At 38.9% G+C, this 20,496-nt stretch overlaps 2 protein-coding genes across 4 annotated transcripts in view; both read right to left on the reverse strand.

The window, feature by feature from the left end:
- Positions 1–491: 491 nt before the first annotated feature.
- Positions 492–15,516, reverse strand: gnb5b (guanine nucleotide binding protein (G protein), beta 5b). The gene is made up of 13 exons (XM_063478290.1): positions 15,389–15,516; positions 14,489–14,638; positions 11,116–11,227; positions 9,752–9,888; positions 9,543–9,584; positions 8,239–8,315; positions 8,001–8,133; positions 5,096–5,239; positions 4,792–4,883; positions 4,214–4,262; positions 2,525–2,621; positions 2,140–2,306; positions 492–995 (listed from the first exon to the last, which is right to left on the reverse strand). Exons 2-13 carry the CDS (start codon positions 14,612–14,614, stop codon positions 984–986), a joined length of 1,188 nt encoding a protein of 395 aa, XP_063334360.1. The 5' UTR covers positions 14,615–14,638; positions 15,389–15,516; the 3' UTR covers positions 492–983.
- Positions 15,517–16,625: 1,109 nt separating this feature from the next.
- The window catches only part of myo5aa (myosin VAa), a 66,365-nt gene continuing 62,494 nt past the window's right edge, over positions 16,626–20,496 (reverse strand). For all 3 annotated transcript variants that reach the window (XM_063478311.1, XM_063478319.1, XM_063478303.1), the window contains one exon: positions 16,626–20,495. In XM_063478311.1, coding sequence (XP_063334381.1) covers positions 20,343–20,495 — 153 coding nt within the window. In that variant the 3' untranslated portion in view covers positions 16,626–20,342. The remainder of the gene's footprint in view (position 20,496) is intronic.

Consider the following 20,496-nt stretch of genomic DNA (forward strand, 5'->3'; position numbering starts at 1 on the left):
CCCCCTTCTCATTTTCTCTCTACTAACTTTCCCAAAAATCATACTTGGGGGTTTAAATGCTTCAGTGATTTCACCAATTATAACCTTGCAATAAAAGATTTGTGAGATCTCTGCTTATTTACATCTCTCCCCTTCCCAGAACAGAAGAAATGCAAATTTCAGCCACTGGAACCGAATCTAGGTCATCCTGAATGCCGGGAGGCTGAAGTTGAATGCAGCTTGAGAGGCACAATCAGTTAAAATGAGGGGATTTACTAAAGTCTTTACATGCTGCTGTATGCTTTGTTAAGCCATATCAGGTCAACCTTATATGTTTTGGCATTTGCATCTTCAGAGTGCGGTTAGACATGAGTGCATTAAAAGGATATATATAGTATCCTGTGTGTCAAGTAGGGGCCAGGGTAGAAGTGGCTGTAGCCTACATGAAAATTTTTATTTTTCCCACAATAAAATATGCATTTTGAAATAAGAAAACTGAGGTTCTATTCAAATTTCTTTTCTTGTGTTTAATCATGACATCAGCTACAGCAAAATACCAAAAAAGTAGAGACAATATACACAACACATTTAACAGCATCTGCAACTACAGCTTCTTAAGAAAAGTGACAGTGGGCATTATTTACATGACAATCGGTAATATTGTTTGGAGTATGACACATACGTTTGATCATGCAGATGATTTCTAATGGTTATTTGGCTCTTTACAGGAATACATATTTCACACTATGTTAAAAATAACATATTTATTTAGCATTAGTCATCAGGGTAACAATAACAAAGACTGGGAATACCAACTTCTGCTTAAACAAATATCCACTTTATAGATATTATTGAATATTTTCATTCAGAGACGTCTCAGGGCTTGGCTGACTGAAGGTTTCTTCAATACACACCTGAAGTAGTGCTAATATTTCAGGCTGGGCTTTGGGATTATTGGCCACCAAATGTAGATACCTTTGTTGGAAACTACCACGATAAAAACTCTAGGCCCAAACCTGCATGAGACAGAAGTGCAGAGTTAAAAACATACATTTTTATGTCTGTAGCTACATTAAAAAAAATTAACCAGCCACTTTATTAGATACCCATTCATCTACTCGTTAACACATATATCTAATCGTCCAGTCACCTGGCAGCAACATTTAGGCATGTAGACATGCTTTGACCAAGCACTGGAATGGGGAAGAAAGATGATTTAAGTGACTTTGGTGTGGTTGTTGGTGACAGACAGGCTCATCTGAGTATTTCATAAACTGCTGATTTATTGGGACTTTCCACAGAATCATATCAATGGTTTACTGAGAAAGGTCCAGAAAAGAGAAAATATCCAGTGATCAGCAGTTTTCTGGGTGAAAATCCCTTGTTGATAGGTCAGAGGAGAATGGTCAGACTACTTCCAGCTGATAGTAAGTTAACACTAACTCAAATAATAAATTGAAAAAGAGTATCTTTGAGTGCAAATATGATGAGCCTTGAAGCAGATAGGCTACACCAGCTGACGACCACAGAGAATGCCGCTCCTGTCAGCTAAGGACCAGCAACTGAGGCTACAATTCACAAAGGGTGACCAAACTTGGATAATAGAAAATTGGAAAAATGTTGCCTGGTTTGATGAGTCTCAATTTCTGTTAGATGGTGCGATCAGAATTTGGCATAAATAACATGAAACCATGGATCCATCCTGACTCGTTTCAACAGTTCAGGTTGCTGGTGATGGTGTGACAGTGTTTAGGATATTTTCTTGCCACATTTTGTGTCCCTTGCTATCAACTGAATATCATTAAAGCACCACAACTTAACCTGAGTTTTCTTGCTGACTATGTCCATCTCTTTATAACTACAGTGTACCCATCTTTTGATGGTTACTTCTAGCAGGATAACACACCATGTTACAAAGCTCAAATCATCTCACAAAGAATTAAAGAAGTTCTGAGAGCAAACGAATGTCCAATCCAAACAGGAGTGCCTAATAAAGTGGCTAGTGAATTTATAAAATGACTCATTCACTAACGGAACATGAAGTATATTTTTAAATTAAAAAGTCACAGTAAATTCCAAAACAAGCCTACTGTTTACCCAAAACATGAGTTTTATAAAACGGGAAATATAATTTGATCCTGTTGAGAAACTCCAGCTCACCCGTAAAGTGCTATCCCAGGAAGCTGAACAGAGCGCTGTGCCATCAGGTGACACTCTCACTCTGCTAACACGGTTCTCGTGACCAAACAATATGGTGGCACGAGTGCCCTTCAAAACATCCCATACATTGATAGTGTAGTCATTATAGCCAGCGAAGAGCAGACGGCCTGAGGGTGGAAGAAAGAGAAAGATATGGTGAAGACATAGATGAAAAGGAAGTGGGAAAACCAGGGAAGCAGACACTCACAAATCATAAGGTGAAATTCCTTTTGAATCTAAATTTGAGACAGAACAGAGAACCAAAGCGTTCTCAAGCTTTCTTGAGCCAAAACATACTGAACACATTTGTTACAGCAATTTAAAGAGTGTTTGACTGACTCCTCACCGCTCAGAGAGAAGTCACAGGTGGAAGCGCCAAATATGATGCTGTCCTTCTGGTAGACGGCCACTTCACGGTCAGCCCTCAAGTCATAGAAACGGCACTTTGGAAAACCAGAAAACATAGAAACAACCAGTATGTAAAAACATACCACAGTGGTTATTCCAGTAAATGGCCTACAGTGCAGATTATCAGAGTAAATCACAGCAACGAGGCTGAGGTTGCTTTTAGAGCTAAACTGATGTTGGCGTTGTTCCTGCCACGCCATAATTAATGTGACCAATCAAATTACAGTGAGACAGGAAAAATAATGAACACTTAACCTAAATCTAACCTCACAGGTAGCATAAAACTATTCATGTTTCATGACACAGACTACACATCTCTGTACATGTACATGGGACAACTGTTAGTAAAAATTTAACACATGTTTAATGTTTGTAAAAGGACCTTCTTTGTCTCAAACAGAAACCTCCCTCAAAATGCAACTTAAAGATGAAAAAAGGAAATTCGAAATTGGAAAATGAGTCAGCTAAATTTAAAAAACAATCTCAACAACGACTATTGTTCAGAGACAATAACTCCAGTCGCCCAAGGGAAATGGATCCATTAATCTGGGACAATCTGCTCTTTATAGTGACCTTGTTGCACTTTATATTATCTCGCCTGACGTCTTAAAGTCTTCCTGCTTTAAGGTATTTCTGCCAGAAAGCACTGAAGGAAAATTTCTCCCATCAATGACTTTTTCCTTTCGCCGCAGCCACTTGTCTGCTAATATAAAACCTAATGTAGTTGTACAATTTGATCCAGGTGTAAGCTTTGAACAGTATCAGTGCAGTCCTGCTTTCTTCCATAAACATGATGTCTCTCAGGCTGTGCAGGTTTAAGGCGGAATCATTTCATCCCAGTCCTAGCTTGTGTCCCAGTGTGTTTTAGAAAGAATTCATCTTAATAAGTCTAAATAAGTGCTGATAATAAGATCACAAACACTTTCATTGTTGGATTATAACACTCATAATACCTTACAGGATTTGTTACTTTAATGAGATTAACCCCTTTTTTCTAATGTATTTAATAACAGTTAACTATGCACTTAAAACTGACCTACACATTTTTTTTCCCTAAAAAATACCTTATTAAGGGTAATAAAGCTATTAATAACTAATGTGCTTTTTAAAACCTTCGGTGTCTGGCTTGAGTACTACATGATGTCGAGATTGAAAAAATGTGACTAAAAACAACCTAAAGTACAATATTTTAGTGCAATAACATCTCGATGTCTTTTGTTGTCATTGCTTTTAGTTTCTTATTGATAGTTCTGCATTGATTTTCTGCATTTGGTATGTTTCTGTTTTTTACTTCTATTTTAATGTCATCCTTAAGGTTAAGCTTATACTCATTTTTATCTTGTTTTGTACTCTCAATGTATCTATTTTGTAGCGTTGCTTTTAAAGCACCTTTATAATAAATAAAACTATTAATGTTTTTATAAATGCCTTGATAAGAAAAAGCGAATCAAAGAGTTCACAATAACGCTTAATAATGTTCCAAAAATAAATCAGAGGGAGCTCTGTGACTCAATATTACTGCTCCACGCAGGAACTGAGACAGCCATTTAGGTCGTATCACTGATGGCACAGAGTGACATGAGCTCATCAAAACAAACAGATGAGCAGGTTACGTGACAGGACTCACCGTCGCATCATCAGAGGCAGATGCAAATGCATCTCCACTGGGGTAGTACCTATGCACAAATAGACAAAAGCAGGCTTAGAAATGATGCGGTAATGATGTACTTTCCATTGAAGAGGAAATTGACAGATTCTGTTTTTAATTTAAGCTTTTCTTTTGAAGTAAGTAAATTATTTTGGTGCATGATCTGCATCACAGAGCTCAGTCTGTATGACCAACACAAGAACACAAACAAGTCTTCTAAATAAAAAATGTGTTGGTTTCTCAATACTCTCCTTTTGTTCACGCACTCAAAAAATATCTATAAGAAAATACAAAAATGCAAAAATAATGTCTCAGAAATAAATTAAAACTATTATATTTATTTTTGTTGAATTGTTTTTCTCTCAACATCAAAAGGCAGCAGCTGTCTTCACTCAATGTGGGAACATATGTGGTTTTGCTCTTCATGGATTTTGATTTATTCAATTTGCTCCCTTTGGCTACAGCTTTTTAATGTCTGTCAAAGAAATGATCCATTTTTCATTGGTAAAATCAAGAAACTGTGATTCACTTAAGCTTTTTAAACGAGTAGGACCCACTTCACGCAGTTGATGTCAGACTCGTGGCTCTCGAAAGATTGAATGTTCTGTCCAGAGCGCATGTCCCACACATTGGCCTTCATATCACAGCCCTGACAACACAAACACACACATACAGATAAACAGACACACACAGGCGCACAAAGAAAACACTGTTGTTCTCCAGTAAAATCCCAGTTTCTTCATCATAGTTCAATGAAAACCAAACACAAAGAAGTGAATTACAGGGTTTCCCCTGAAGAAGACCACATGAATCTCAAACCAATCCACAGAATATTTCTCTCTCTCTCTCTTTCGCTCTCACCCCAGAGACAAAAGTGTTTCCAGTCTCAGATGGGGCGAGGTCCAGGGACAGGACATCAGCTGTGTGACCATGGAAACTCTGCAGCAGCTGCCCGCTCTCCACATCCCACAATGCACATGTGCCATCGCCACTGGAGGTCAGGAGCTAGCAGACACAAACGTACAGATATACATGAATATAAGAGCAAGGCCATGTATCTTCTTTATATATACAACACTTTTTATCACTCATGTCTGTTTGTTTAACCCTTAAGCAACCCAACTACTTTAGCAGCTAAAATGATAAGCAACATTTATGACCCAATCATCTTTTAGGGAAACTTGAACTAAAAGCACAAACTGCAGAAACTAAATAATTTAGACAATTGCCATTGGTTATTTTTACAAAACAATTTTTTTAACCCAAAGGTATATTTCAGTGAATTGTGTAGTACAATTGTGTATTTTTACATGTTAGTATAATTTTAACACCAAAATATGACACCATCTTCAGTGTGTTTTTTCCATCCTGTTCTAACTATACACAAAGCTCTGATTGTTGATGTGTAATATTATAAAACACTGAAATATAACTAAATGTTAGCAGTTAAACATAAATACAGTCCTTTCCACAGCATTGGGAAGTTCCTGTAAAAACCTTTCGGAGAAGCAGATTGAAGAAATCATGGCATGAAACGTCACAAAGGCACGTTCCAATATCTGATTGAGGTTAGAAATGTTTTTTAGGGAAATGTTTTTAAATATCTTTGCCCAATCGAGAACCTTGAAGCCAGTGAAACCCAGACCATAGAAACTAAACAAAAAGGAAGCTTAGAAATATTAAAATAGTTTGGAAAGCCAAGCTTGGCTGAAACTGGGATACACAACGGAACAATGATCCCAAGCACACCAGCGAATCTACAGCAGAATGGCTGAAAAATAAAATAATCAAGGTGCTGTCCTCGCAGCACTTTGATTATTTTGGATTTTTTTGCTGCTAAATGTGGTTCTAAAAACTACTGAATCATGAGGTGTCCTGTGAAAGCAGCCATTTTCACATGACTGTTAACTCTAACACTTGATTAATTCAGAGAAGTGAATGTTCTTTACCCTAAACAACCACACAGACACATGATTAGTGGTTTTATCTTTGCTGGGTTTTTTTCCTCCTTCTTTAAAAGTATTTTTAGCTGCTTGGTTTCATTTCTCAGTTCAATTACGTAGAAATGAAACAGATAATACACTAGATAGCGTGCTCCTAATCATTACGCAATTATGGTCAAATAAAGTACTTTTTTAAATTAAGTGTTCGGCTTGTTTTATTCTGCTTTTATACATGGATTGCTCTGAGGGGTTGTCAGTTAATTTGCCAGGAAATCTGATCTAAAGAGGAACCTTTTCCTATCTATTAGTCAAGGCAGGTTTTCTTTTCTATAGCACAGTTCATGCACAAGACAAATCAAAGGGCTTTACATAAACATTAAAAGGACATTAATAATAAAAAGATTTAAAAAACCTAAAAAATAAATACATGAATGAAATAAAATTAAAAACAAAACAAAATATCAAGAAACCGTCATCAGAATACATAAAGTGAGTTGCATATGACACAAACAGGCAACGTAGGGAAGAAGAGTACATCCTCTCTGTTACAAAAACTCTTACTATGTATCTGAATACAAAGAAGCAGACAAAATGTCAACAAATTCTCTGATGAAAACAGATTATGGGCACTTAGAGACACATGCAGACATCTGAGGTCCCTGCCGGCTGGTGGATTAGAGAGCTCCTGCTGGATGACCCCAGGCACAAAAAACACCACACATCCTGCCTGCACCAAGCGGTAACTCCAGTTTCAACACGAATGTAATTATCAGTAAACCACAATTACTCCCACACACAGATGAAAATCTCAGCGATCTGACGGAGAGCCTTTGCATCACTTTACGCACCACCAGCCTGACCTTAAAACTTCCATGGTTGGTTCGTTATTACTCAGTGAAACCACACAACAGCAGCAGCTGAAAACCTGAGCTAACACACGCATATATACAAATACTACACAATCAAAGCATGTAATCTAGACTTTAAGGGATTTTAAAGCTGCTCAACTGAGTCTCCTACACACTGCTGCAGTAAAAAATACGGGAACTTAAAAAATATAAAGACTGGCATGCGTGACAGTGTGTTGAAGGGAGAAAAAAGACGACAGACAGGAAGACGACATGCATGTGTGTATTTTTGTGTTAAATGTTCTGCCCTCAAGTCACTGTGCTCCACTCTTCTTTAGATAAAAGCCACTCAGTGTCTATTAATACACCCATGAGAGAGGATCATACCCCCCCCTCGTCTCTTTCCGGCCCCTCCTCATCCCTGCCACCCATCTCCTTTCTCCTCTCCTCCCCTGCCCTCATTTTACCTCCACTCCCACTGTGTTCCTGTGCCTCACCGAGGGCCAAAGTGAAGTAAATTATTAATGCCAAATATTTCAGGTCGTCTCCTTCATGTTCCCTTTTTGATTCTCTTCCTCTCCCTACCTGTATTTCCTGCTGGGGGAAATGCAGAAAAGACCCCTAACTTTCAACATATGGAAGCCAGTATTTAAAAGAAAAATGAAGAAGATAACCGTCACTATTCCTTGAAGCAACAAGACTGATTAGATGTAATGAAGGAGGGATGGAGGTGGAAGGGAAACATTTATACGATGAGCAGCTTGATTGGGTAATTATGCCATGTTTTTTCTTTATATTTAGCAGTGCTACAAAAGCTTTTCTCGCTATCATGGCTCAAAGTAAGAAAAATCCTTGTTGCACTCATTGGCTGCATTGAATATGCTACCATGTACTTCTACTGGCTATTTGAAAAGCCTGGATTGGACCTGGAGGACCACATCCCCTAGAAGTTCCACCAGCTGATGCGCCGCTCACCTGCATGTCAGAGTTGGTGAAGGAGCAGCCTGACACATAGTTGGTGTGCATAGCAACCGACTTCTTCTTCGCAGCCAAGTTCTCATTTTTGTCCAGAGACAACGGGATCACTGAGCACTTGTTATCCAGCCCACTTTGGGAGAAAGCAAATGTTCAGTAATGGGTTTCACCCCAGTTACAGCAACAAAGTAGTCACCGATAACCATTCATGATTAAACACAAAGATCTTTCCACCTACCCGCATGCTATAGCACAGCCTGAGGGGGCATAAGCACACGCCAGCACCCACGTGCACGGCAGGGGAACTCCATGCTCCTGTGGGCAACAGAGAATGTCATAAACACATACGCAAAGAAAAAAAAAGTGGTTATTATGGTTAAGAAAAACACATATCTTCTTTTTTAACATAAAAACAAGCTAGGCAGCTTGTGCACAGCTGTGGTTTAATCTGGATGTGGTGTGTATTAATGAGGATTAAATTCAGTGTACTTATGCCTCCTCAGTCACGAGGCATAACGGTCAGAAAAGCTGAATCCTGGCTATCATTTAAGGCCAGACACATACACTGAGTGGTTATGGGGGACAGATGGATAGATAATATTTAAATTCATATTTCCATATAGTCGTGTCAAGTCCTCTTTCTCTCTCTTTGAGGATATAGGATGGCCCACTCACACCCTCAACACCAGCACATATGGTGATGGAACATGCATCTGAGCATTCAGAGGAAGAGAAAAATCACTCAGACTTACATAACAGAGTGGACCACCGGGTGAGGTTATACGGGGCTATTGGGAAGAAGAGGCCTATTTATCTCCCCTAAAGACATAGTTTACCTTCTTTGGGACGGAGACTGATTCTGATCTTTTTTTATGTTGAGGGAAATTATTAAGGTAGACTGAAAACATGAGCATTAGCATTAATGCAAGAGCATTAATGGTGCCATAACAGTATGCATTATACAGTATGTTATATTTACTCAAAAAATTAAACTTGTTATTTTTAAACTTGGGACAAAATTCCTGTAATGTAATTTTTGCTGCAACTTGAGATGACACAATTTGGACTGAAGCGTGAAAGATTCACAGCAGCAGATTGTCATATTTTGCAGACCCCTGACGTAAAATGTTCCTCTTTTCCTTTCCAGAAATTTGCAAGGAGAGGAAAAGCACAGAAAAGCAGAACAAGAAGCTAAACTTTACAGACCTATTTATACTGCAGCAAAGATTCAACAGATTCATGCCTGTTAAAAAAAAAACAAAAAAAATTTAATAATTTTACACTATCATATTTGATTGCATCCCTGTGGCTGCAGGATGGAAGGCGGAAACTTGAGAATACTGGTCTAATAAATTAATTAAGTACATTTTAAATGAAGAGATTAAGGGTCTTGTAAATGCAGCGCTCTTGTTTCCAAGTTCCCAAATTTCATAGACATGAAATTCATAGCTTTTTTTGTAATTTTGCAAGAATAATAAAAAATACACTAAAAGTTCAAGGAATTCTTACACATACAAAAACGCGACATAAAGGTTTACACACCTTATTAAGAGTGAATGCATCCCAGACAATCACTTTTCCGTCCTAGGATAGAGAAATGAAGTCTTTTAATGAAGAAATAAACGCACAAAAACAAATAGGACAACACAGAATAACAGAAACACTGTTGTGTCTCAGAAACAACACAATATTTATCTTTAGATACTACATCTTGTATGTATGTATGTATGTGTGTGTGAGCAGGTGCATACCTGTGATGAGCTGACCATGCGTCGCTTGTCTTTGCACCAGTCCATACACAGCACCTTGTTCCCGTGACCCTTTAGCACACGTCTGGTCTTTATGGAGAGAGCACTCAACACCTCAACCTTCTCTGCCACCTGGTGCACTGAGGTGTAAAACACACACACACACACACACGCACGCACGCACGCACACACACACACACGTGCAATTTACCAGTGAAAAGGAAGTGAAAACATTAGTAAAACAAGTGGTTTTTATGAATGTAGAAATCTGTGGATTTTGCTGTTTTTTTCCAACAATTTCATTATTGTAGGTCACACTATTTGGAACTGCATTGCAAACCTGAAAAGTTTTTTGAGGCCAAACATTAAAAAAATAAAAACATTTGTTGATAGAAAGGAAAATTAAATGAAATTAGACCAGGAGAGACTGAAAATTAAAGTTATACAAGTATAATTTCATTCATTTAAGGCACCCCAAAGCTGTGGGAAGGAGGTGCTGCAGCTATCCCTGATGGATTATAGATGACCTGCATGTCTACGACAACGGTTCAAAAAATAAACACGTTTAATTTAGGTGTGTCAGTTTTTAAATATTTATTTACTTATTTATTTTTTATATTTCTCAACTGCTAATGCTCTGTTGTTGTACATTTCACTTAAATGCACATTAGCCTGTTATTAAATATCAATGATCTGATGCTCTCACTCTGCCAGTGAACATCACTGTCGATAGGCGATGCTTTTATCAGATAGATATTTAGTAAACTTGGCTTTCAAAGCTGCTGTCATGTAATGTTTTTGTAGTTCAAATATGCTTGTTATTAGATCATTGCTAGCTCTGCCTGTAAATTACAGCATTAGTGGGCATAACGCTAAAGAGTTTGTCCTTGCAGATGCACTGTTGCCTCTGCATGTTAGCTTCATAGACTGTAGCCCTAAATTATTATGATTATTATATATAAAGGCAGCTGTAACATTAGAGTGAAAAAAACATTAATAATTCTGATCTGTTAAATAAAGTTTTTCATTCCCCAGCACTTTTAACTAACAGCCTTATATTTCCAGTGTTTTCTATACCAGATTTATTCATGATCAAATATCCAGTGCCCCCCCCCCCCCCCTTTTTTTTAAGGTTCCCATCCTTTGCCCCTCAATTAAAATAACAAATCCTGGAAACGCCCCTGCACACTGCCTTCCTCCTCACCCTGTCAAAACCTCTCCTTTGCCACCCCATGTAAAATTTCAGAGACAAGTCTAACAGCTGGCAGCTGCATATTTTAAGCAGATAAGAAAATGTTTCATTAGAAAACGAGAAGCAGAGTGCTTGAAGCTCGTTTTGCTGTTTGTTTGTTTAATTCATCACTTACACTCCACGTCGTTCAGCTTGTTTCGCTCCTCCTCCAGCTTCTTCTTCAGAGTCTCGCTCTCCCTCTTCAGTGACTCCAGGGTTTCCCCTTTTTGGAGCCCCTGACAAGCCATCTTCGAGAGCAGAGAAAAGAGGAGAGCAGGGGAGGAAGGGAGCGGGAAAGAAGGGAGAATTGGGAGAAGCGGGTGGTTGGCGGTTAGAGGTTTGTTTAAATAGTCCTCGAGAGCGACTGTGATGCTGTTGCGCGTGCTGCACTCCGCTGCTCTGATCAGCCTCCTCCCCCTCTCTGCTCCCTGCACCGCTGTTCACCGGGAGCTCCTCAGTCACCACCTTTTGTCTTATTCCCACATTTCAGTTATGGCATGAGAGCTGCTTTCAAAACACGTTGTTATTTAACATAAACATTTATGCAAGAAAATTTTATATGAGAAAATATTAAGATGTTTAAATAGTGATGAGACATCATATATGAGAAAGCTGACACTCAATCTTCAGTTTAAGTTTGTGGGACAATTCTGAAAAAGGTAGGTCTAAATCCTATTTTGAGTTTTTAGCTTTTCATCAGTTTTTTTCTGGAAAATGTTAATTAAAGTTAATTTAGACAGTCCTTTGAAGGACTGTCTAAATTTACATTAAAATATCTAAAAAAAAATACGAAGTATATTATACATAATTTTGACTATATAAACTGCTATTGTAAATCTATCCAAGCACCTGCTTATAAAAAATAAAATTAAAAACCACCAGAATCTTAGAAAATGTTGTTATACTTTTTTATTTGTTATGTTTTGTGAGCCTCTATATGTCTTTATATATTATTTACTGAAATGTCTGCAGAGGGACCAACTCAGTCACAGAAGGTAAGACAGTCTTCAAACGAGTGGCCATGAACAAAGAAGTGATTCAATATTTAAAGCTTGATTCTCACGCATGCACGCTGGCTGGAGTCTAACAGAGTGAAGCCAGATTGACCTAAACACAGATGCAAGATGCATAAACCAGAGCTGCTCTGCTCGCCTTGAGGCACATGCAAAGGGTCACTGCTTATACACTCCCATTTATGTTAACCTGTGTGCAGACAAACAAAGCTTTCACAGTAAAACAAAGAACAGAGTAAAACAGTTACAGCTCTTATTTTTCTACTACACTTCTCAGCGCCAGCGCTGGAAGTGAGTCGCTCTTCTTGCATCACTTTGCCACTACTGGAGATTCCAGGCTTTGGTTGCCTAGGTAACCCTTTATCATATTGCCGCCCCGTACCACCCTGACACATGGCTCAGTGGTTTGCTTCGCTATTACTGATGCTAAAAAAAGTTTTATATTTCTTTTAGTTTGTTTATCATATTCCTTCTGGAGATGTCGTCTTTCAGGCTGCTTTTAAATAAAAGGTTAAATGGGTAAAATTATTACTGGTCAGTTTGTTTCCTGCGCCATCTTCAGGTAATAAATGGTATTACATGAAAGTATAGCCCAGCCCTTGTTTAACTTTGCCTGATGTCTCTTCAGCACAATAAAGAGATTTCTATGACTTAAGCTCAGAGCAGCTGTTTCTTCACATTCTGTTAATAGCTTTTATAGTAGAATTTAATGAGTGGTGGTGATGATTGTGCACTACCACTTAAATGAATTTAATCATTGTTTTTATTTATTAAACTAAGTTTACTTTAAACCCATAGCGGTACCACCTATACATTCTTGTAACAACAGCAGCAGCACACATAAAGCTTGATGAATTAGCTAGCAGGTGATGATACAGCATGTCTAAGCATGCTGCAGTTTCAATACCGTGCCATGTTGATAGTGATTAACGTGTGTGTGTGTGTCCTTTTCTGCAAGTGAATATCAAATAAAATTGACAATTTTTCCTACACTGGCCATTCAAATGTTATTTAACATAATCATTGCATCAAACCTGAATAGAATCAAAGTAAGCAGTTTGATCCTTTGTTACAGATCTATTGTTTGTTTAATTGAAGCAGATATGTTAATATTATGTAAAGTACATGTTAGGAAGTGTATTTCTGTCCTTGTTTGGAGATGGTCACAGGGGACACTGGTGTCAAGTGAGCTGAGAGCCACTTCCTGTGTGTGTGTGTGTGTGTGTGTGTGTGTGTGTGTGTGTGTGTGTGTGTGTGTGTGTGTGTGTGTGTGTACATGTCAAAAGGTGCTGATGAGCGATGGGTCATTAGTTCAACAGATGCTGCAAAAGTGTGAGTGTCTTCAAACTAAAGATGTACCTCACATGTAGAAGCACGTCCTGATTTTACCACTAACCCTAACCCCAAGCCGCTGGCAGAAATACATTTAAAAAATAACAAGAAAATAGTTTGTTTACACTTAATATTAATATTGTGATAAATTTAAAATGCAAATTAGAATAATAGCATTTTTTTTCCAGCATGGAAGTACGGTAACTTGGACAGGTGAGCTAACCTGGTTTCCACCTGTCAAGTAATAAAATTGTTTTGATATTTAACAAAAAAAATCTCCAGTTCATCTGCAGAATGAGGCAACTAAATTAATAAAATGGAGCAAGCTGCCAAGCTCAAAATCAGAGCAAAACAGTATTTATGTGTTCCCTAAATGCAGATAATACTCGACTCACACATTTTTTATATTTAAAGGGGAGTAGCAAAATATCTGCCATCAGATATGTATGGTTGTAGCATTCAGGTTAGTGATGCTGGAGGCAACGAGCATTAGTGACAAAAACATCCTGCAGCACTGTTGAGCATACCAAGCTGTCCATATTATCCCTCGATTGGTGAGTTAGGAATACTGGCATTTTTTGCCAGTATTGCAGAAACAGACGTCTCATCATGTGAACGTTGTTAGGTGGTAGCTGCTCAAGTATAAAGCTTTTAAATCAGGGACAGAGGACTTTTTTTTCCCACAAGGGCTACACATGACATCTATGCTTATGTTTAACTTAATAAATTTAGTAGACATGGTTGATTAGCTTAAAGGCTATTTGCTGGCCCTGAAGGGCGAAGACCTTTTCTCTAAAAACAACAACCTTCTGTTAGAAAATGTTGACTGCTTAGGTATAAATTTGTTGCACAATCATAGGATTACTTACATAAATGCAGTATCAGCTTTTAAATTAGGCTACATCTTGTTAATTGGTATGCATTGCATGAGCTGATAATGAATAATTATGTTATAAATATGGACTTGGGCTGTTTTTATATAATCGTAATGAATAATTTGAGACTGCCACAACAATCATAAGTGGTACATGCTCTGTTGTATTTCAGTTAAACAGCAGTACACACTTATTACATTCATTCACAATGACATTCATTAGCATAATGATGTCTTTTGTTTGATTTTTGAGGGGAGGTGTAGCGATGAAAATGAAAGGAGAACATTACCATTTCCACACAGAGGGAGCAGTAGTTGATGGCCTCGTTCTTAATGTAGATGTTCATCAGAGGACTCGGTTTACTGCAGCTGTCGCAGGGGCCAAAAGTGGCCGCTATGAAAGTCTGGTCACACATGGCTGCAGAGGATCACCAGCACACCTGCAGAAACCCACAAGACACACACATAAAGATGACTTTAATCATCAGGATTACATGTTGGAGGGTTTTCTTTGTGGCTCTTCTGGTTTCTTTTCTCAGCTCTGACCACTCGTCTTGTTTTGCGTTTGTGTGTGTGGAGCTGTACAGAAGATAAGCAGCTGGTAATCTACTCCAGCCTGATCCTCCTCTGAGGAGAGAAGCTATTCTGGGAACCACACACATCCAGCAACACAGAGTTCACAGCAGTGCATGATAAAGGACTTCCAAATTTGAACTAAACATGGTCATCCAAAATATGGATCAACATTTTATCGCTTCCCTACACAATTATATAAATTTCAACTGAAATACAAACAGTTTCCCTCATTTATAATGAATTATCATTACATGTCATTGGCTTTCCATGGCAGTATAACTCATATAATGTGTAAATAATGTATATATAGAACAGCATAGTGTCATATTGGTAGATTGCATTGAGAAGTTTGCACACAAACTCAAAAAAGTTAGTTTTCATTTGAACTTCTTACTGTCCTTTGATATGTGATGTGATCACATATCAACTTTCTGTTCAAGTTGTCTTCATATGATCTTTTGTATCAAATGTCTTAATCATTTGGATACATTTAAATACCTGACACGGTCTTTGATGATTTTATCTAAACTGCAGAGTCCCAAACATCTAAAACACCAGCTTCCAGTCAGTCCACACAGATAGCTGCCATATCAACAAATAACAATAAATCTTACCTTACAAAATACTTTTTCCCCTCTGTAGAGCAGGTGCTTGTCTCTGGAGATCTAAGTGGAGGTTTTCTAGTGAAGAGGATTGTCAGTGAGGGACAGAGAGGGAATGGTAAGCTTCTTAGTGAAGCATTTAAGCCCCAACTCTGCTCTGCTTTTACCGCCATGCTTTATACACTCCTGCAGCATTACCTGTAAGGCCTGGGAGGTTACTTTTACTGTGTAACCCCAGTGCATTAGTCTTTTGGATCACCACCAGCTGCACAATTACTTTATGGCACCAATTTACCAGTTATAAGCACAACCAGATTTGCAGAGGGTTTACAGAAAAAGTGAAAATCTTTCAGTGAGCAGCAGTTCTGTGGGTGAAAATGTCTCATTAATGACAGAGGACAATAGCTGGAGTGCTTCCAGCTGATAGGAAGGCAACAGTAACTCAAACAACCACAGTAAAACAACATACCTTAGTTGTTTTACAACTAAGGTATGCAGAAGAGCATGTCTGGATGTTCAATGTGTTGAACTTTGAAGCCGATGGGGCCCTCAGTATCAGCTGGTATCAGTTGGCCATCATTTAAACCCACAGTCTGATCACTTATTTCAGAGTGAAAACACACCTTCTGATGACTGCTTCCAGCAGGATCACTCACCGTGTCATGAAGCTCAAATCAAGTGTTTTTAGACTGTGACAGGGAGTTCAGCGTACTCAAATGGGCTCCAAAGTCACAAGATCTCAGTCCAGTAGAGCACTTTTGGGAACCGATTTGCACCACGGGTCAGCTGACATCTGCAGTAAATTGTGTGTGATGATGTGATGCCATCATGTCAATATCAAACAAACTCTGAGGAATGTTTCCAGCAGCTTGTTGAATCTGTGCCACAGAAAATTAAGGCCGCTCGGAACACCAAGCCAAGCGGGTACTAGCGAGGTGTAACTAATGAAATCTGCTGTTCAGCAAAATATTGATTTGAGTTTAAGCATAATAAACATTTTTGTTCATCAAAAGCTCAGAAAGTACAGTACCCTCAACAGATTAAAGGCAATAACATCTAAATGAAGTCAGGGAAACTGTGTGTAAACCTTCCAATTTTCAGGTTTTGTGCTTTCACTGAAACCTCAGAAATCACACTGCTTCACCCCCAAAAGAAAAAACAAAAAACTTCCACATCTTATTTTGTTTTATGACTAATTTTTCCTAAAACAACACAAAACTCTCAAAAATAAGAAACACGGAAACCCAAACAGTGCTGAATTCTTTTATTTTACTTTTACAGATTTGACAATTTATTCCAAGTTTCTTAACAGTGAACACATTCACTAAGCACAGCTACCAGAAACTACAAACAGTCCAGTTTTTCCAAATGTACACATGGGATCGGAGAGGAAACATCTGGTACCGGCTTCAGCATGTTCACACCAGTACCTCAAGAGCTGGGGAGGGGATGTATCTCTTTTTAAGTTAGTTTTGAACATTTCTTTAAAACGGCACAATTTATGCTAGTGCTGATGAGAACAATGGTAATTTATAATGTCTGAGTCATATCATACAGCCGATTCTCTCTTTAGTATGGAAATGCAGAGTGAATGAATGACATATTTCTCCTGTTTGAGAGCCCAAGAGAAGCCCAGGGGAACAAGATGCTGCAGCAGCTCTGCTCAACTAAGAAAGTAACACGAACCACTGATTGAATGAATGAAGATGCTTTTTGTTTTTACTCTGAAACTAGCTAATCCTTTGCAGTGTCCTCGGACTCTGAGCTTCATCTTTGACACCTGCGCCACACATTAACTTATAGTGTTAACAAAGAGATGTTCAGTCAGTCAGGACATTAGCTAGAGGAAGGTCAACAGGCTGCACTTGTGTGAAAAGAACGGGGAAGTTTGATGGATTTCTTTTTCCAGTCCATATCCACCTATCGTTTATCAGATTTCCTCTGCGGTGTTGAAAAAAAGTTCATTTTGGTGTCTGTGACACCAACTGCAGGACCGAATGACACGCAATCAAAATAAAAAACACATTTCTATTCATTTTACAGTGAAAGAAAAAAAATACTGCACTGACAGAACAAAACAATGCCACAATGTTCGTTGATCATGTGTGTAAGTCATTCAGATAGCAAGTGATTCAGATAAGGCTTGGTCTACAATGTGCAGCTAAAAGTCATGATACACTTCAATGTTTTTTAACATTCATATAGTTGATTAATTCCTTCAGTAACCATCTTTCTTACGACTACAAGATATGTTCTCTTTGCACACGACATACACTAAACCAACTACAAATCCAACCAATATAACAAAAACATGGTCCCAGGAAAGTGCAACACAAAATAGCTTTACATAATTACTCCACTTAAAATTAGAGTTTGGCATTCATACTTCACCTTGATAGTTTTTTCCCCCCTCTGAATGTAAATTTTACATCCTTGAAAAAGTTTGAAAAATTTAAATCAAAACTGCAGAATCCAGTTCATGTGTGTAAGGAGAAAATATTCCATCAAAGTGAAATGTGTTTTTTGAAAGGGTAAGGTCACTGCGCAAAATAAGGTTCACATCAAGGCGAGAGGCAGCTTAATACTAGCGGCACAACAAGAAGTAAACTAGAAGTGCCAAAAGAAGAGGCAGCGAACGAAGGAAAAGCTGTTTTCACACACAAACTCTGAATAATGGCTGGTGAATCTGGTCAGTGCATCCTTTTACTTCTTTTCCACTGTGCCCAGTCTAAACTGGTTTTATACGTTTTCTCAAAAAGCACTTGTGCCTAACCCCAACCAGTGATGTCAGTGAATATAGGAGGGGCTATCACAAGAAACTGACCAATGACTGGCCTGATTTCTTCACATGGAAATAACCCAAAATCTGCTGGTAACACTGCATAATAACGGTTTCTCACATCTGCTGAAATGTGAGCTTATTCTCGGAACTGTTTTCACATCAGCACTGGTTCCAGTACTGCTTCCCATGTAAGCGGGAAAAGGGGATTTTGTTTAGGTGAGGGTGCCACCTGGGTAATGTAGGAGGTTGGACATGATACACCCATTTAGCTCCATAATTAGCTGCACTTTCTTTAACGTGAGCTGGCAGGTTAAATATATTGAATATCTCATGCAACTCTTCTCACAAATCCAGCAGATGCATGTGTGAAAACTACTTCAATCCCAACATGGGCAGATTACCAGACACTCATCAGACACTTCACCTGTGCCTGGGTTTCTCTTCTTTAAAATCAAAAACATGCACTTGGATTTTGCCAAACCCATGCAGTTTAAGTGGGGGGAGCAGGAGTAGCAGTGCATGCAAGCAAACAATCTGAGCTGAAAGAACATGTGCACCAACCACAGAAAGACAAAAAACAAAACTTCTTTGTCACCCTTACCCAGCTGTGAAACTGAGAAGAGGAATGAATGAACACATTCTGTTTTCCTGGTAATAAAAGCCCACGTTGGGACATGCTGAGTGAAGGTGGATGGGTAGGAGGTGTAAGAGGAGTCGAACAGAGCTGTGTTTGTGAGAGGACGCAGCAGAGGGAATGTAAAGCTCAACAAATTTGCATTAAACCAACTTCAAAGAGCTATCTATTCTGCTCAGTAATACATGGCTTTAGATTATCTTAAGAAAATGACAATACTGAACAAAGTAAATAATCACACAATGACAACAGTAAAACATTTTTATGGCTCTGAGCCAGAAGACAAGAAAAAAAAAACCCAGTAAGCAGAGTGTAAGGTTGGTACTCATACAGTATGTGTTCATGTCAGTGTTTCCTGTGACGCTCGGCTTTGGTCACAGCTGTAAACGGTGCAGACTGTCGCAGGTTAAACCCTTTGCAGAGTTTGAACCTCAAACCTTCTCAATCTGTCCTCGCCTATAAAACCTGTGCTACACTTCATCTGCCAGACATGCAGGCTAAACATGACAAAAAAAAAACATCTCAAGGTTTAAGACGCAACCTAACAAATAATTATCTGTGCCGGCACTCATTAAAGATACTACATATTTACCTGATATTGACATAATAGCCAAGGAAGCAACTAAAACTTAAACGGTCTCTAAGAAGCTGTTTGCCGTGGGAAAGAGTGGTCCCATCCTTCACTTCGGACACATTCGCTGCAAGGGGGAAGCTTCTAATCTTAAAAAGGGATGTAGCTATAAGTGCAATAAATAAAATACAGGATATATATTATTCATATTTATATATATATTTATTTATGTATAAATAATATAGTACAGATGATGAATTTTGTCTTGGCTTGACGTGTTCAGAGAATAAAACGTACAAAGTGAAATCTGCTCAGTGGTCACCTCAACACGGGGTGGAGAGAGCGCTGACTGTTTCACCTCATCATTCAGCTGCCCTCACACAGGAGCTCAGAATTCACCCATCATGAGGGCAGACTGCTAGACTGACAAATCATAACTTGTTTTGAGGCTTCAGCTCCACCTGGTGGGCCTGCTCTCGTGTATCGAGACAACAACAACAACAACAACTATCTTAAGGATTACTGGAAACGCAGATGAAGGATCGATGGAGAGTACTGGAGGCATTGATCTGGTCCTGTGGCTTCTCTAAGAGGCAGGCGTTTTGTACAAGCAGCGGATGATGCTCAGGGCTTACGGCCAGATTTAAACCAGCGGAAATGACCACGTGTGCGTGTCTGTGCGTTCGTGAAAGAGAGAAGGCGAGTGTGCGTCTGTACGTTTGGAGGATGAAAGTACTTTACAGATGTGACGTGTCTGCATTTTTCATGTATGCGCGTGCATGTCTGAGTTTAAACTAGAGAAACTGCTGAACCTTTTCACCTGTTTATTTAAACATGACTTCAAATCGTGTTAACTTGAGTGAAATTTGCGAGTGTTTGTGGTGTTTTAAATTTTTCGGGGAGACGGTGACTTGCAAATCCGACTGTGGCCACTAAGACAAATTCGCCGCAGGGCTCAGAGTGCTCTCGTGGGCTCGGATTAGACACGGGTGAGGAAGCCCAAGTTGAGCGAGCTGGGGATCTGGATGGTTTCCAGTGCGAGGCAAGAAGGGTTAAACGGGAAGGTGACGGGATAGATCATCTTCGTGTCCATCAACAGCTGGGGACTCTCACAGCGGTCCCGCAAGCGAGTC

The sequence above is a fragment of the Pelmatolapia mariae genome, linkage group LG1 (genome assembly GCF_036321145.2).
Source record: "Pelmatolapia mariae isolate MD_Pm_ZW linkage group LG1, Pm_UMD_F_2, whole genome shotgun sequence".
Lineage (NCBI taxonomy): Eukaryota > Metazoa > Chordata > Actinopteri > Cichliformes > Cichlidae > Pelmatolapia > Pelmatolapia mariae.

Bases quoted from the DNA above. Each gene is read 5' to 3' on its own strand.
- gnb5b (XM_063478290.1), bottom strand. From the start codon at position 14,614: ATGTGTGACCAGACTTTCATAGCGGCCACTTTTGGCCCCTGCGACAGC. The intron at 4,884-5,095 runs GTGAGAGCGAAA...TTGTGTTGTCAG, and splicing joins GAAACACTTTTGTCTCTGGG to GGCTGTGATATGAAGGCCAA. The intron at 2,622-4,213 runs GTGAGTCCTGTC...GGTTTTCCAAAG, and splicing joins CTGCCTCTGATGATGCGACG to TGCCGTTTCTATGACTTGAG.